At 41.3% G+C, this 16,992-nt stretch overlaps 1 protein-coding gene across 2 annotated transcripts; it reads right to left on the minus strand.

Moving 5' to 3' along the window:
* Nucleotides 1–5,481: 5,481 nt before the first annotated feature.
* On the minus strand, nucleotides 5,482–16,138 carry tmprss13a (transmembrane serine protease 13a). Of its 2 annotated transcripts, XM_071519248.1 has the most exons (14): nucleotides 15,956–16,138; nucleotides 12,891–13,065; nucleotides 12,823–12,825; nucleotides 12,605–12,715; nucleotides 11,607–11,783; nucleotides 10,904–11,030; nucleotides 10,311–10,406; nucleotides 9,998–10,041; nucleotides 9,480–9,642; nucleotides 9,029–9,207; nucleotides 8,083–8,181; nucleotides 7,537–7,679; nucleotides 6,607–6,762; nucleotides 5,482–6,434 (listed from the first exon to the last, which is right to left on the minus strand). In XM_071519248.1, exons 1-14 carry the CDS (start codon nucleotides 15,971–15,973, stop codon nucleotides 6,420–6,422), a joined length of 1,506 nt encoding a protein of 501 aa, XP_071375349.1. In that variant the 5' UTR covers nucleotides 15,974–16,138; the 3' UTR covers nucleotides 5,482–6,419. The 2 variants fall into 2 exon arrangements, with proteins under 2 accessions (XP_071375349.1, XP_071375348.1); XM_071519247.1 differs by lacking the exon at nucleotides 12,823–12,825.
* Nucleotides 16,139–16,992: the final 854 nt, after the last annotated feature.

Below are 16,992 nucleotides of genomic sequence, written 5' to 3' on the forward strand. Positions count from 1 at the left end.
CTAAATTACCACATGTAAACATCATATCCTACACAAACTGGTTGAGATTATATTAAATTATACCCATGATACTGAGCCATGTATACCCTTATACCCACTATTCCTTTTTACTTTTCAAGGACATTAGTTAATAAGGTATATACAAAGCATATGGATATAAAACCATATATCAAATAAGATCTTAACCAGAATATGAGCTGTTTCTGGCACACTGTATATATGTTAACACACAAAGTGTTCAATAAGTTGCACATATAACCTAGATACTGTATCTCCTCTTGTCAATATATCAAATTTTACTTGATAATATGATCGTGGCACTCATTTCTAGCTTTGGGGCAGTCTTGTTCATGTACACATATGTAGGTTAAACGACGTAACATAAGGATCACATATGAATACTGTTTTACAGATTGACATCTTTGCAGCCTGGTTAAGACCAAAAACAGAGATGAAAGATGAGAAATGAAGATATAGTTTACTTTGAAGGCATGTCTGTCACCATGTTCACATCTTGAAAGTGACATCTATCTTTCACTTCAGAGGTGATGATTGATGGCCCCAAACTATACTTCTCTCGCACTCACTTCAGACACATTAATAAACACTGATCCATGCTCAACTACCACAGTAAGGAAAACCAGTCAGGCTAAAGCAGGAGCGCCCTTTCAAAACCTAACTCTACACTATAATTATATTATAATATTATATATTTCTACTATATACTGTTATATTTTTTTGCTCAACACGAGTGAAAAAATCTGCCAATGGGGTGAGATAACTTCACTTTATTTCCTCACCATGTGACATCAACCACTACTACCAGTGTTAAAGTGGAAGAAACTCTGCTCACACTGTAATCTGTCTTTGATAGAGGAGTCAACACAGTAAAATCAAGTCTGATGGAATAAACATCAATTATCTGTTTCCACGTACTACACACTACAATATTTACTGCTTTAGAGTACTTGAGGCCAAAATTTTTACTGACTGGCTGACTTACTGTCTTTGCTGATTTGACACTTAAATCTTGACACCATTGCTTGTAATTAGCTGTGACAGTTTTTACAAAATGAAAGCCAATAGCGAAGACATGAAACCTTAAATAGGGGTATGACTGCGCTTTGTGTCCAAGTCTGTCACCTCTTTTCACACACACACACACACACAGATAAATGCTTTTCTAGACCATAAAGCGTTAATCTTCAGGGTGATAGAGGCTTAGCCATGACTAAAACCACCATGAAGAGCTGGCTACCATGAAGCATTGTTGGTGAGATTTGACCGTGAACGATGCCATCCAATCACTTCTCAATAGCAATTTTTTGCCATATCTCTCTTTTTTCTCCTTTTCTTCAAATCCCTCCTCCTCATTCAATCATCACACGCTGCCCATCTGGTGTGAAAACAGCTACATATCTGGGTTGGAGTGGGTTAAATATAGAGAGACGGGTGGAGAGATGGAAGGAGGAATGGAGGGAAAGTGGGTTAGATGGTGGATGGAGGGAGGTGTAATAAACAGGGTCTGAGGCCCGATTGTCTCATCCCTAGCATACTGGTTAATGGAGTAGATATGACAGTAAGTGTTTGGGGTTAAGTGGCACCTTGGACGACCTCCACTAGTTCTGGAAGAAACAAAGACAGTCTGGGGTTGGAGGCCAAGCAATTAGTCAGACTCAAAATACTGGATGTCCATTCACACCAGAACACTTGTCCCTTTTTCAAGGACAAATAAAGGAAGCAGACCTTTGTGTGACAAAATTCACTTTGAACAAAGTAGGGGTAAACGCATGTCTGCATTGATTCTTGATAGTGATTATTGAACTTTTTTTCTTTGAAGAATTATCGCAATTCAGTTTGTGCACATGGTCTAGATATTGGGTTGAAAGCCAGAATGGCCAGGAGGACGTTGACACATATATGACATCAACACCTAGAAGACATCGAGAGCAACAATATTGAAAGACTGGCATTCGTGTTTAATGGAAATGTATCAGAGCATCTCATCTTTCTGGATCACAAAATACTATATTATCCAGACTTCACTGCATACCCCTGCTCAGCAGCACGTTTCTCTGGTTTTCATTGTTGAGTGGCCTATCCATCTTGATTTCATATTTTGGACATTGGTCATATCTGATCAAACATATTTCTGACCCTTGTGAATATGCTGAATAACACAAGGGATAGAGTGGAGTGATTGGATCATAGCGAATAATAGAACTTTTGTTTGGGTGAAATTTGAATCTCTGTTGGGGGAGAGCATTTTTTACAGTTAACCCGGGCAGCATCACGTTTGTCCCATGAGAATCCCTCAGGGTGTTTGGCAGCTTGGCACTGCCCAATGCATCAAGCGGCCATTCAATGCCAGCCTTTCTCTCCCTAGGAACTGATACATGGCACCCGAGCGCTTGCCTCTCCTCCTCTTCTTGACCCACCTTATCTCTGCTATTGTTTGGCAATATCAAGTTCCAGACCCTTGGCAAAGCCAGTCTCTCCTTTGTCTGAGGGGAGAGCACAAGGAGAGGGCAGGCAGGGAGACCGTGTCTGCATGGAGAGGACAAGGAGAGAGCAGGCAGGGAAACCTTGCCTATAAGGAGAGGACAAGGAAAGGGCAGGCAGGGAGACCGTGTCTGTATGGAGAGAACAGGGGAAGAGCAGGCAGGGGGAGACATTGTCTGACAGGAGAGGACAGGGGAAGGGCAGGCAGAGGAGAGACGGTGTCTGAGGGGAGAGGACAGAGGAAGGGCAGGCCGTTGTATGACAGTGGCATTTTCAGTATAAAATACACACGGTATGAAAGGGAAAGGTCAGAAGATGTGGTAAGGCAAATGTAGCGCAGAGGGAGAGGAAGAAGGGAAGGCGATCAAAGAGACAACGAGTGAGTCAGAGGCTACGGAGGCAGTAAGGCGATGAATTAGGCAAGGGCAATAGAAAGCTCAACAGCCACAGAGACATGAAACAAAAACGTTCTAGTCTTTGACATCAAATTATTTGCCAAATGTGCCTCGCTGCATAAGTCTCAGACAAGCTTAAGAGTGGTACCAAGCACTTCTGCAACACAAACATCTAAAAAAAAAAAAAAAAAAAGCAGTGTAGCCTTGTAGCTGTGTTTCCAACCAAACAGCTGACTGATGAATTATGGACATGGATCTGGCAGACAAGGTCATGAAACAATAACGACCTACAACAAATGCCTGTGTGTGTGTCTTCAGTACCCATGGGTGTTATGTTGAATGTGTGTCTTTAGACCACGCCCCACTCACCCTACTGTCCTACTCCCCAGTGTGTATCTCAGGATGCTATCTTTGCACCATCATGCAGAGATTAGGTTGCGTTTGAAATTATATTGTGTGATTTAGAGGCTGTTTTTCCTGGTTGCTTTGTTGTACACATGTTTCATTGTCAGACTGACACTGATTATTATCGCCCTGGGAAGCACAGCCTCACGTGAGATATTGATTTTGTGTGTGTGTGCGTGTGTGTGTGTGAGAGAGAGAGAGAGAGAGAGAGAGAGAGAGCGAGCACCTGTGTGGTTGCATATTTGTGTGTTGTTGTGTGTTTGTATGCAGGTCTGAGAGTACAAAGTTGACAGGCAATCATTGTGCTAAATCTTCCCTTTTCAGTCCTCCCTTGAGGGTGTGCAGGTGTCATCAGTGGCATCAGTTTGGTGACTACTTACACTAGGTGTCTTTCTAATAAATCAAATACTAAATACAGAAATGTCTCTCCCAGTGCCAATTAAAATTAGATTTTCCATATTTCAACACCAACAAAAATGTAGGACAGCTAAATAGGCCATAGCACAGGTCACCACAACCTTTGTGGAAAAAAGACCTTGGGCCCCATATCTCGTCTATCAAAATGATGTTACATCACCATGACAACAACGTACGTCGTTCCATAGTATCCAGTTATCTCCATGGTAACTGTTTCCAACTACTCAGGGTACCAAATTCTGTTGCCTACCGGCAAATGGGTTAAGATGATGGGCTGATATCAAGAAAACACAACGACAACGGGAGTCCAGTCATTGACACGAGGCAAGGGGTGTGGCACGCTGCTTTCAAGTCAGAATTCCGATTCTGGTTCGCGCATGACAAAAAAACATAACGCATCCATTTATAAACGAATATTTAAAATATAGACTAGATATAAAATGATTGTAGAATCAGTTGCTTTCGGCTACCTGTAGAAGTTGCGCGCCTACAACAAAGACGAGCTTCGCGCACTTACCTTTCCAGAATGATGTAAACGCATACGTACATGGCACTGCAAGGTTTTACGCTAACGTGTCGAGTAATATATACTTTAGAATAAACGATTGCCACATTATCTCCCAGAATCTCATGTGTGACGTCTGCGCATTTTCCCACTTTTGCGTGCCTCAACCTGTGGATCTTCCGACAGAAGAGAAAAGCGAAACCACGACCACTATTCCCTTGGATTTCCCCTTTCACTTGAAGCAAATAATGAGCGGTTAAATAATGATGGTAATGACAGTGACATCATACACGACATTTGATATTGACAAACCAATTTTGATCTCACTATTACAAGACTTAGGAGGACAGTTATGTCTGAGAAAGTGAATTGGTTATCCTCATCCCGAGGGTTTGAGCCATGTTTGCAAATATTAAGCTATTTTTGCCGCGCACCCAGTGAAGGTTATGGTGATCAGTATGAGTAGAGTGCCAGTAGACACACCCTCATGGTATAAGAGCACTGATAAAAAAAAAAAACTGCGTTACAAATGGCTTTTATTCCAGGTTAATAAGATGTAAATGTTGCAAACATCATTATTTTTTTTAGGTAAAATAGAACTTATGGTGATTCCTTGGATAAGCTTCTAACTGTATGATTTGTTTAGATTGGGCTGTGCACTCAAAATAAAAACAATTGAAAAGAAGTGATGAGAAAAATCTCTAGTCAGCCCTACCCATCCATTTGACTTGACTATTAAGGGCCCTACCGACTCTCAAAGATATTTTCCGATTAAATGCCAATAATACCATCAAATTGATACATCAAATATGCGCGCTTGTCAACTTACCTCTTGATTCCCACAGCTGATCCTTGCACAACAAACTGATATCCACCAGCAAAAATCAATCACCAGCTTGTCTCACAAGGCTTTTGTTCCCAATACTCTCATCTGTCAATACTCTGCTCGCTGCTCACATCTAGTTCTCCTGCAAAATAAATGTGACGGATAACAATGTGACTGTTGGAGTGACTGCTTATTCAGTCTCTTCTGAACCATCTCCCCCCCCCCCCTCTCTCTCTCTCTCTCTCTCTCTCTCTCATTCACACACATTCACCACGCACCTACCGTCGACCCTTCAGCATTACGCGCCGTCGCCAGTGCCCACCCCATGGGTGATAGAACGCTTGTGATGGTGGTGTTGTGGCTATAGCTTTATTTATATATTTAATAAACTTCATAATGGGGATGTGAAAGAGAGATCTTTTCCCTTGACCGTTTGTTCAGCTTATTTATTGATAAATCGCAATGCCCCCATACATAATAGTGTTATAGACAAACAGACGGACTATTAGATAACACAGCCAATGCACATAAATAACACACACAGGCAAAATGACACAATGTGAGAAGAACAATCTCTGAGGAATTTCAGTGTGAGTATAAGGGGAGGTTATGTTAGGTCCACATATAGAGCCCCAGTTCAATAAAGGTAGCAAAAGTCACACTTTCTTCTTTTTTTTTTGCCTAAAATGGATACACACAATTTATTTTTTTCTTAAACTTTCAGATGGTCAACAACAGTCAACACTGATAATGTACCCTGAGATGTGTCCCTGAGAAAAACACACCTCTACAATGGATGTAGATAATTTGTAAAGGAGCCTTACACACAAACAAAATTAAGGAGATCACAAAAGAGTAGATTGCATTTCAATGGCACAGAAAAAAAGATAAGAGAAGGGCCAGCCATCTTTAAAACTACTTACACTTGTAGGTAAACATTATAGATATACTGTATGACTGACAGCAAGAGATGAAAGTATAAAATTCATTCAAGAATGAAACACTGAAGTCAGTGCACAGATTGGTGTGTAATAATCAGATTCAGATAATACACATAACAGCCGTATGGGAAAGTCAGCACACGGCATTCAATGTGATTATGGCTGAATAAAGATAAAGGCGGAACACAGGGACAGCAGTCCAGTGTTAAAGTGCAGTTTGTCTTCCTACTATTCCCCCAAGCCAGCGTTCAACCTCTTGTCCGTCTGTCTTTCTCTCTCTGTCTTCATCCATTCATCCCTCTGCCTGTAAATCCACGCATGCCTCTAAGACGACTTCATAGTGCAAGGTTCATTGGGGAAGGGGGAAAGCAGGCCGCCAGCGGTCTTTGGAGAAAGGATGTACTGATGCCACGAGAGAGGAAGTGACATCACGGCCTCTCTTCCTGTAGAAGGCACAGGAATTGTTAAGATAGTGAAAAACCTGTTGCCTAACACATATTTGCGCTCATTCTCACTGCATTTTTCCTCTAATATTGCAGAGGAGGATACAATCATATGGATGTCAAACACACACACAGCCCTATTTTACCCATTTCTCCTCCCTCCCTTCCTTACCTGCATCTTGCTGTAGATCCAGGGCAGTAAGCTGTTGACCCTGGTGTAAACCCCCGGCTTGTTTCTCCGGCCGCAGCCGGCTCCCCAGCTGGTGATCCCCACCAGGTTCCAGCGGTCATCCCCTGCTCGACACACCAGAGGTCCTCCACTGTCACCCTGGAAAGAGCAGTTTGTAGTTACTTTAGTTACTTTAGCTTAACAGTTCCTGCAAATAGACATTTTAAAACAATACAATATAAATTTTCCTTTTTAATAAGGCCTTTCCTTTCTGTTGCTTTTAATGATCTTTGTTTGTTTTATCTGTTTTTATGCACTTACACACATTATTTATTCTGTATAACACTTTGAGATTTACTTGAAATGTAATTGTAATGAATTGAAATGAAAAGTGCATTACAAATAAAATGTATTATTATAATTATTATTACAAAAGCACAAAATATATACAAAGGCATGTAATCTGTCTACTGTATGTATTCTGATTACTGTAAACCCTGTTCCATGTAATTCATTGCTTTGTAACCGCTGTCATATTGAATCTACACTACCAGTCAAATGTTTGGACACACGCATTTTTCTTAATTTTTACTAATTTCACATTTTAGAATAATAGTTAAGACATCAAAACTATGAAATAACACAAATGGAATGAAGCAGTGACCAAAAAGTGTTAAACAAATCAAAACTATCTTCTATGATAGAGTAGCCACTGTTTGCCTTGATGGAAAGGCAAAGGCTTTGGAAAGAAATTCATACATAGGCATCAACTTCACTATTTGTATTTGTCTAAAAAACAAATTTCAAGTGTTTAAGCATAAACCTTTAGATCAAAATGGCTTTAAGATAATGAAAAACATAGTACATTCAATCAGGTGTGTCCAGACTTTTGACTGGTAGTGTAGGAAGAGGGATGGAGAGCTGGAAGCCTACCTGACAGGAGTCTCTGCCTCCATCCAGGTCCCCAGCACACAGCATGTTCTTGGACACAGAGCCCCCATACACACTACTGCTGTTACACACACGCACATCAATGATGTCCACAGTCACCTCCATCAGGTCCCTTGAGCCCCTGGCTGTACGGGAGAAAACAATATGCTTGTTTATATTCCTAAAAAGGCAGACAATAAGACAAAATAGTGGTTGATCAGATATAGATCAACCAATTCAGTCATTTATTCATTAGTCTATAAGTAGATTGATGTTACCAAATGATTAAAATAAACTGTATAGCCCTATGTATTCTCCTCCAAACAAAGCATATTCATGCAGGGGAAACAAATTGCCTCTCCAAAAGGAAAACCTCAATTTCTAAATGAATTGAATTTATTCATCTGCACCACAAAAGAGAGATCATGAATGATGCATGTGTGCTTCTGATGTTCTTTTTTTTTTTTAATCATCCTATATGCATGCACGGTATATAGTCATTTATTATCCGCATATTATTGTACTCCATGGCTCCATATCTCAGCCTACCTGCTCCTGCGTCAGTGGTGCCAAAGCCGGAAGTCCAGCATACGGTTCCATGGGGGAATCTCTGGTCAAAGGCTGGCAGACAGGCTGGCTGAACTGCATCTGAATAACAAATACACAAAGACTTACAGACTTTTGCAAACACACAAACAAATGTGTGTGTGTGTGTGTGTGTGTGTTTGTCTATAGTATCACCCTCTGTGTGTGTGAGTGTGTCCAAACTAGATTACCATTCTGACTGTGGATGCAGCACAGACTTTAAAAGCTCAGACAAAGGACTCCACAGCAGCAGCAAAACGTTTCAATTACAACCACTTTCCAGCTTATCTTATAACATGTTTTTTTGTTGGTGTGGTTTTTTTTTCAGATTGTTGCTTATGTATGAAGGCAAACGCCCTGCCTTCAAGTTTCAGGTGTCAATACGTTCTTCAAACAAACTTAAGGGCATTTAGCAATGTAACAATCAGTGAGTAACTGTTAATAATAATGTGATAATTGATCCCTGCAGAGAAATTATCTTTTTATTGATCCCTATAGAGAAATTATATTTTTGCTTGCCCCCCTCATTTGCTGTATCAGACAAGGCTATTAATTAGATTTATTTCATCCGCACATCACTCTTATTTTGAAATTTGGTCTCCCTTTGGAAGCGGTCTGTCTCTCAGACATTTGAAGTGGATTTTAACCACAAAATCAAGCTTATGAGTGCCCATTGTTTTTTGTATATCCTCAAGGAGGAAGCTATCATATCAGAACCCTTCTTCAACCAGCCACTTCTGGTATGTGCTGAAGTTTTGTTTCAAATGCTTTAACTGAAATGTAGAATCTTCTTCAATATAAAAAATGGAAATACACATCTACATGCCGAGGACCAAATTCTGCCTTCAGCCTGAGGTATAAAAGTAAGATAAACACAATATTATTTAAATAAACTGAAGAAGCGACTGACTGTTGAATTCAACCGGTGCAGTGAGCTTGAGCAGGGCGATGTCCTGGTCATTGGTCCTGTTGTTGTAGTTCTCGTTGAGGAGGATCTTCTTCACCAGATAGGGCTGAGGTAGACTGTCCTGAGACACCACTCCGCCATACACACGCCATTTCTCTGGATTCAGAGCTGAAGGGGTGGACCTGCGACATTGAGAGAGCAGAGGTAAATGTTGGTGATATACAGAAGAAGTCAGTCAAAGGACAGAGAGTAGATATGAAAGTATCCTGAATCCTCTATTAGTATCACAGCAGTCACTGCAACCTTTTCAAAATGTTGGAAAGTAGAACTGAACTGTCCCGTTGAGACACAAAACTCACATCTTTACAGCAACTTCCTTGCTGAAAAGAGCACAATATTCTTAAATTTTGTGGGGGTTTTTATCCAAGACAGATTTCATCAGTCAATCAATCACCTTGGAAAGCAGTGGGCAGCGGTCACCACAAAATCAGGAGAGATCAGGACCCCTCCGCAGGTGTGGAATCCTCTGTAGTGGAGGGACAGCTGCCAAGGCCACTGGCCCAGCTTGGCTATGCTGCCCCCTATGATCCGGGATGTAGACTGCTGTCGACCACAGTCTGGAATGAGGAGGGATATGGTGAGATACAACATCCAAGGTCCAGTGTTCTGCCCAGATCAGACACAGCTAAAATCCCTCATATAACATGAACTGTACAAAGCTTACCTGAATTTAATTTGAATTCAAAGCAGGCATGGGTGCGATTACATTGTGATTTGAATCAAATACTTGTTATGTTTTGTGTTAGTTTCTGCAGATGGTTGGGTGTGCAGGCATAGCTGTATTGTGTGTGTGTGTGTGTGTGTGTGTGTGTGTATGCGTGTGTGTGTGTGTATGCGTGTGTGTGTGTATGCGGGTGTGTGTGTGTGTGTGTGTGTGACACATGACTGTGCGAACAGATGGAGGCTCCTTACCCACACACTGTAGGGAGACAGACTTCTGGTCTGGGCAGGAAGAGCTACACAACACCACCACAAGAAAATAAACAGTCATTAAACTTGACTACATATACCAATATGCACCTTACCAGTGGTTTTCACAGTATTCTTAGCACTTGGAAAAGCAGTATCATCAGTTGATCGCTATTTTAACTAATTCAAAAACACTGATTAGGCTTCGATATAATGAGCACAAAATCTGTAAAATGAGATTAGAAGGAGCTTGAATGAGATGAAATGTGATTATGCTGTGTATCAAATAGGGAAATAATAGGTACAGATTATTTACCTGACATTGACCAGACCTTGAATAGGTAAAGATGATCTGCTGGTCAATGTTAGACCAATGGACTGCTGGGAATTCATTTCTTTGGTGTCATAGGACCTGTAGAGATAAAGAAAGAGAGAGGGGGAAGCAGAGGAGACCATTTTGGCTAAAACAATACCTGAATGGGTCTGGAAACTCATTTTGGTTCTGTCACACTGAGGCACCAGGGAGAGACCCATGGAGAATCAATTCAACCCTAAACACACAACAGCAGCAGGTGAGGAGAAATGAAATGGATCTCAGTGGATAAATTACAGGTGGGAGATAGAAACCTGCATGCTTTCTAGCCAGTGTTGAAATTTGGCTTAGCTAAATCACTCCTTCATGTAGCCTGAACTAGTTTCTCTGAAACACAATGGAGAATGGTAATAAATATATGGATGTACACAGCATGATTGAGCCTGACTGACATCACAGGCAAAAACGGCCTATATTCAGTGAACCCAGAATTCAGCACAACCTTTTTTTGGATATGATATTGTTTGTTTTAGCACACAACAGATTAGTGTAGCTTATAGACTGAATTAGTGTGAGTTGAAGCGGTGATTCTTTACTTTCTGAAGCCGAGCTGAGCGCAGGTCTGGTCGGCGTAGCTCCGGTCCCAGCCTTGGTAGCACACTGGAAGGAAGCGGCCGTCCTGAGACGACCTGACCTGCAGAGCACCGTCCCCACCGAACCTCACTGGGGCAGACAGAGGGGGAGGAACAAGAAGGAAAGAAATCTTAACTGACATTTCTTCAGTGGGTTCAGTGGAATCCCATGTTTTTCTTAACACAATGTGATAGACGTGGATTTTTAGGCCTGTGTGGTGCCGCTCGTACGGCTACAAACCATTACTGTTAAAGCAAAAATCAATGGTAAAATAAATTAAAGCTACACTAGGCAACCCTAGGCAAACACGGGCATGCTGTGTGCAGTTTTCTGATGTCAGGTTACATAAATGTCAGGGTATTGAAGTTCAAATGTTTCTTCTTTTTCTCGCTGCCATCTGGAGCAGCAGGTTTTGTCAGTTGTTAATACTTAAACTAAATACAAGTGTCTTCCATAGCTCATATCACCATTACCAAGTCAATATGTGAGAACTCAACACCCAACTAACAAAACACCTAGATGGCCTAAATATCCTTTTGGCTGTCCGGGTGTCTACCCATCCCTTTCTACCATCTGTCTTTGTATTAGTCTGGTTCAGGTCTATGAGTGTGTGTTTGCGTGTGTGGGTGTGGGTGTGTGTGTTTGTGTGCGTGTGTGCCTACTCACCACAGTTTGTTTCATCGGTGCCCAGTTGGCAGTCTCTGATCGCATCACATTGGACGGTAGTGTTGGAGCAGGTGTCACGCTTCGGCACACTAGGCTGGTTTTCATTTCTCCCCACATCGTCGTTCTCACTGGCATTGTAGAGGATGGCTGTTGTTGCCAACCTGGCACCGTAACGCACTACCATTGGAGGAGGGTGAGTTGTAGTGAGTGTGGGGGTGTTTAGACCAAGGTTATTATAGTTGACTAAAACTACATCTAGACATGAAAACAACATTTTAGCAAACTGAAATAAAATTAAAATAGAGCAAAAAAAATGCAACAAACATTGATATAATCATGGATATAAAATAAAAAAATAATATTTAAAACACATATTTTAAACACTTACAAGCTTTGGTACACAATGTACTTTATTTTGAACACGTAAAACAAACATTCTGCTACCAGTTAAAATATGCTAAATTTAAACTGAAATGAAATAAAATAAAAACTAAAATGCAACATTCCTTTAAAAGATACTGAAGTTAAACTACCAAACCTCATCTGAACACTAACAGAGATATATACATTACAATAGATACATACACATTTTGATCTAAAGGCTCATGCTTAAATGCTTGAAATTAGTTTTTTAGACAAATATAAATAGTGAAGTTGATGCCTATGTATGTATTTCTTTCCAAAGCCTTTGACTTTCCATCAAGGCAAAGGCTGGCTACTTTAAAGAATCTAAAATATAAGATAGTTTTGATTTGTTTAACACTTTTTTGGTCACTGCATGATTACATTTGTGTTGTTTCATAATTTTGATGTCTTTACTATTATTCTAAAATTGTAGAAAATAGTGGAAAATGGTAAAAATAAAGAAAAATGTGTGTGTCCAAACTTTTGACTGGTAGAGCAGATAGATACAATACAATAGCCATGAATGAATGAGCAGCAAATTAATATCAATGATAATCTCTAAAGGTCTGTATGAATAAATAGAGTAGGGATACCTCCGAGCCAGACGGCCAGTCCCAGTAGGATGAGCAACAGTATGATGCCCCCTGACCCTCCGTAAAATTGAGAATTGCTCTGACAGCATCTCCTCCTCTTAGTACTGGGGGCTGGACAGACAACACACACATACACACACATACAAACACACACACACATTTCATTATCTGTTAAGCAAATCTCACACAAATCTCCATTTCTCTTGCTACCTGTTGACGCGCTTTCACTGCTGTACCCATTGTATTTCTAGGAAAACATGGAGAGATGGCCGCTGTAGCTACTCACGTATGCTTGGCCGTGTGACGCGGGGAGCTGCCACAGGTGGAGGATACTGGGGGATATATTGCAGCTGGTTGGAGGGGTTCACGCCTGGACCTCCTCCATACACCACCTCCTCATAGGGCATGAGGGGGGGCTGGGCGTGCACCGCAACAGAGTAGTATGGAGGAGGGGGCTCGTTCTAACAGGAGGGGCACCAAGGGAAAAGAAAGAGGGAGAGAGAATGATTGAGAGGGAGAGGTCATTATATCCACTGAAACCCCTTTCTCTAGTAAAACCTGATGTGATGTGAAGCCTTAGTCCTTTGTTGTGTCAGGCTTTACCCTTGGAAAAAAAGACACCATATCTTTAAGAGGCATAATAAGAGAAGATAGACAATCAGAGGGAAATCACATGTATTTTGGTGGCTGTTAACACTAGGCACGTAACCCATTGTCTTCCATATAATCCTACCACTGTTATCAAGCCTGTGTTTAAGAAGTCAACACCTGAGTAACAACCTTTCACACAAAGACCCTGATGTGTCCCGGCAATAGCGTCTGAAAGATCAATACCCTGAGGGTTTCAACCCTTCATTTCCTCATATTTCTATTCACGCTATCTCCTCCAGTTTTTTTTTCCACAGCTCCCAGTAGCCCTATCAAGCATTTCAGACAAAAGGCTTAATCAGTAGCTGAGGCCTGGGTGGGTAAGCTAACATCCCCTCACAAATGGGGACTACTGTCACCAGGGAGATGGAGCGTGGCTAAAACAGCAGGGTTTTAATAGGAAGTGCTGGTAACTGTGGTCTCACCTAGCCAATGGCTCACTGTGGGCGACTTGTGACACACATACACAGGCAGGTTAGTCAGATTTAGCATACCAGGACACCCCCTGGCAAGACAATAGCTTCCAAGACTGGCAGTGAAACCTTTAGAAGTCCTCTCTGTTTCTCTGTGTGTGTGTGTGTGTGTGTGTGTGTGTGTGTGTGTGTGTGTGTGTGCGTGTGCGTGTGTGTGTCTCTCTCTCCCCTGTTACTGGCAACGTAGCAATGACTTGCATTTAAAAGTACATTCCACACTGTTCCATTGTTTAAATGATCACCAACTCCAGCCTCCTTGACCCGTTCTTCAGGTATGACTAACATGTCTGTGGTTAAGCTAACCGAGATGTTGTCACAAAAAATTCCATGGTATAAACAAACAGGGTAGAATAAACCTATGTCTATGTCTGTATGTTATACACACACATATACATACATTCTGATAGAACAAAGGTTTTGCAATTTGAGTAAAATAAGCTAGTGAATTCATGTGTCTTTCCTGTATGTACTTTATGCTGTGTTATTTGGCTGCTAAGCACTTTTTGTTAAGTTCGGAGGTATGTGGAATGTAAAGGATGTGACTTGGGAAGGCGCAAACTGTGATGTGACTAAACCTGCTTGGTAGAATGCATGTTTACTTCCTAATCACCTGTTGACAGTGTTACTCACTGTGTCCATATCCTGCATGAAAACAAGTGAAACTAATTGAGGAGATAGGTTTGGCTACATGTCATTGGTTCATTGTGAACACTTGCAAATGCTAGGATTTGCTAGACACCACACTCTCACACAAGGCCCAAATTTAGTTGAGTTGGGGTAAGATCTAGCAAAAAGCAAAAGCTCCATAACAGTACAAGTTTGACTATACCTTCCATAAAGAAAGGCTTATTGGGCTACAAAAATATTCAAATGCAATGACACAGTATTAGCGTCAATGTCTATCATTGTCTTTTCCAAAGTGTCAAATTTTGCTTGATTAGAACAGCCTGGTCTGTATTTTCACTGTATTATCAGTCCCTACTGCTCAGGCTGTGTCTGTTAGGAATTATTTCCCGTTCCCAACAACCAATGACCACAGCTTGGCCTAGCTGTTGTGACCCTTCACAATTCATCAGTGTGGTTACACCATCACAAAAAAGAGGGGACAAAAAGCATCTGTCAAAAAAGAAGGAATTATTCTGTCTGGGTGACACAGAGAGGACCATGGGTTGACTCAGTAACAAAGGTGTTTCATAAGACCAATTCTATTGCCTTGCGATCAAGTATCAAAATGTGCCTATAGGCAGCAAACACCCAACTCAGATGAACTAAATGGCTGAGCTGAAATAGGTGGAGGAGCAGGTTTGTCTTATTTCCCAGAGGAGTCGACTTGGATCATATTTGTCAGTGTTTGTCCCCTGTGCCATTACCACAGAAAATTACTGTAAAATTATAAGATTAGGGGTTCACATGACATTTAAAAGGTCAATTGTTCACCAGAACAATAACTAGAATAATATAAAGTTACAAAGCTACTCAACATGAAATGTGAAGCATAAAGTGTCCCTTTATGCTTAGTTGCCCAACCTCTATTGCTGAAGATAAACTGACTAGATTTAAATAGGTATACTCCAAGTGTATCAGGCCACTACATCTCTGTAGAACTGTTGTGAGCTCAATTACAACCAAAGTCTCTATTCAACACTTTCGTCTGCATATAGGTCAAACAGACTATACAATCACAGCACAAGGAAGTATACAGAATAAAGACCCAGTCCACTGAGTTTTATGAATGTCAGCCAAGTACACGCTACAGATTCACAATACATTATGTGTAGATATATACTGTAATATCATTAGCTCTAGAAACTAAGTCAAGGCAGAAACCCTCCAAGCGGAAACTGTCTTCTCTTAGCAGTTCATCTAGTTAAACCTCCGGTTTAACTCCCTTGCGGGCAGGTAAAATAAAACTAGTAAAGCCTATGGTAGTAAGCAAGAGACCTATAGGCTAGTAAACAACATATTTCATCCTGCTGGAGGCCACATTGGTTTACAGACAACACACTGAAACACAGACAGAGCAAACAGACAGAGAGCGGAGCTGTGGTGAGAAGCACACAGACAGACAGAGAAAATCATCATTGAAAGCAGTCTTTGCGGAGAAGAAAATGTAAAAAATAAAGTATTGATTAAGGAAGAAGGTGGCTGAAGTCAGAGGAGAGGACATATTATAGCAGCACAGAAGGAGCACATCCCAGAAGAGGAGGAGGAGGACAAAGAGGGAACCTACCGGGTCATGCTTTGCCATCGGACTCAGGGGGGCACAGAGAGGAGAGTGGAGGTGAGAGCAGGTGGGAGGAGCTTTTCACATCCAGGCATTCACTCGGTCACAGAGCAGTGGTTAGAGCATGCTGGCGTCACATGAAACACCTCTCTTCTCTTCCACTCTTCCCCTTTCCTCTCTACTCTGTGTTTTTCCTCTTCATCCAAGCCCTCACAGGTAGGTGCCCTCTCCCTCCTTCCCCACCCTCATTTCCCCTCCCTCCTTTCCCCTCCCTTAACACCTCCCACCCTCAACCTCCATCGTTCTCTCAATCCCTCATTCTTCTCCTCACAGAGACGGGCGTGCCCAGTGCACAAGTTTCCCACCTGCCAGACCGGTTTCATGGTAACCAGGGACTGTCAAGGCTTCACAGTTTGAAGCTCCATTATGGCTCAAATGACACCAGCTGAGCAGTCAGAGCCCTGAACCAAAATGGCTTCCTCTTCACAGAGAGAAATGGCCTTTTTGCGCAAAGCTGAAAGATGTTTATCTTCCATATTTTTACCACCTTTTTTACCACATATTTCCACCTTCAATGTGAAGTATGAACATTTGTTTGTCAAATGAAATGCATTACATGTGTAAATTACACAGAAATAAAAAGAGATGCAAAACACTGGCATATCATACACAACCACACTCATAAGCAGTTCAGTAAGACAAAGAACAAAGAGTGCTGTCACTGAAGTCCTTGTAGTGGGGACAATGGGTTATGTGTGTGTGTGAGTGTGTGTATATTTTATTCTTTTAGACAAACAGACAGCTGAACACACGAGAGAGAGAGAGAGAGAGAGAGAGAGAGAGAGAGACAAAAACACAGACAAGCGAAGAGATCGACAGTAATGACAACAATAATGCAATTGCAGTGTTAATATGCGGTTCACTGAGTCAATGAGTGTAAAAAGAGTTATGTACACAGAAATACACAAATGTATATAACAACATACAATTATGTCTGAACTGTGTGAGTTTATCACATACATATTACACACACAAGCAAACAA

This window comes from Centroberyx affinis, unplaced genomic scaffold, assembly GCF_046629955.1.
Source record: "Centroberyx affinis isolate AG114_WGS23_722 - 3 ecotype Tasmania unplaced genomic scaffold, CSIRO-AGI_Caff_v1 ptg000677l_1, whole genome shotgun sequence".
Taxonomy (NCBI): Eukaryota; Metazoa; Chordata; class Actinopteri; order Beryciformes; family Berycidae; genus Centroberyx; species Centroberyx affinis.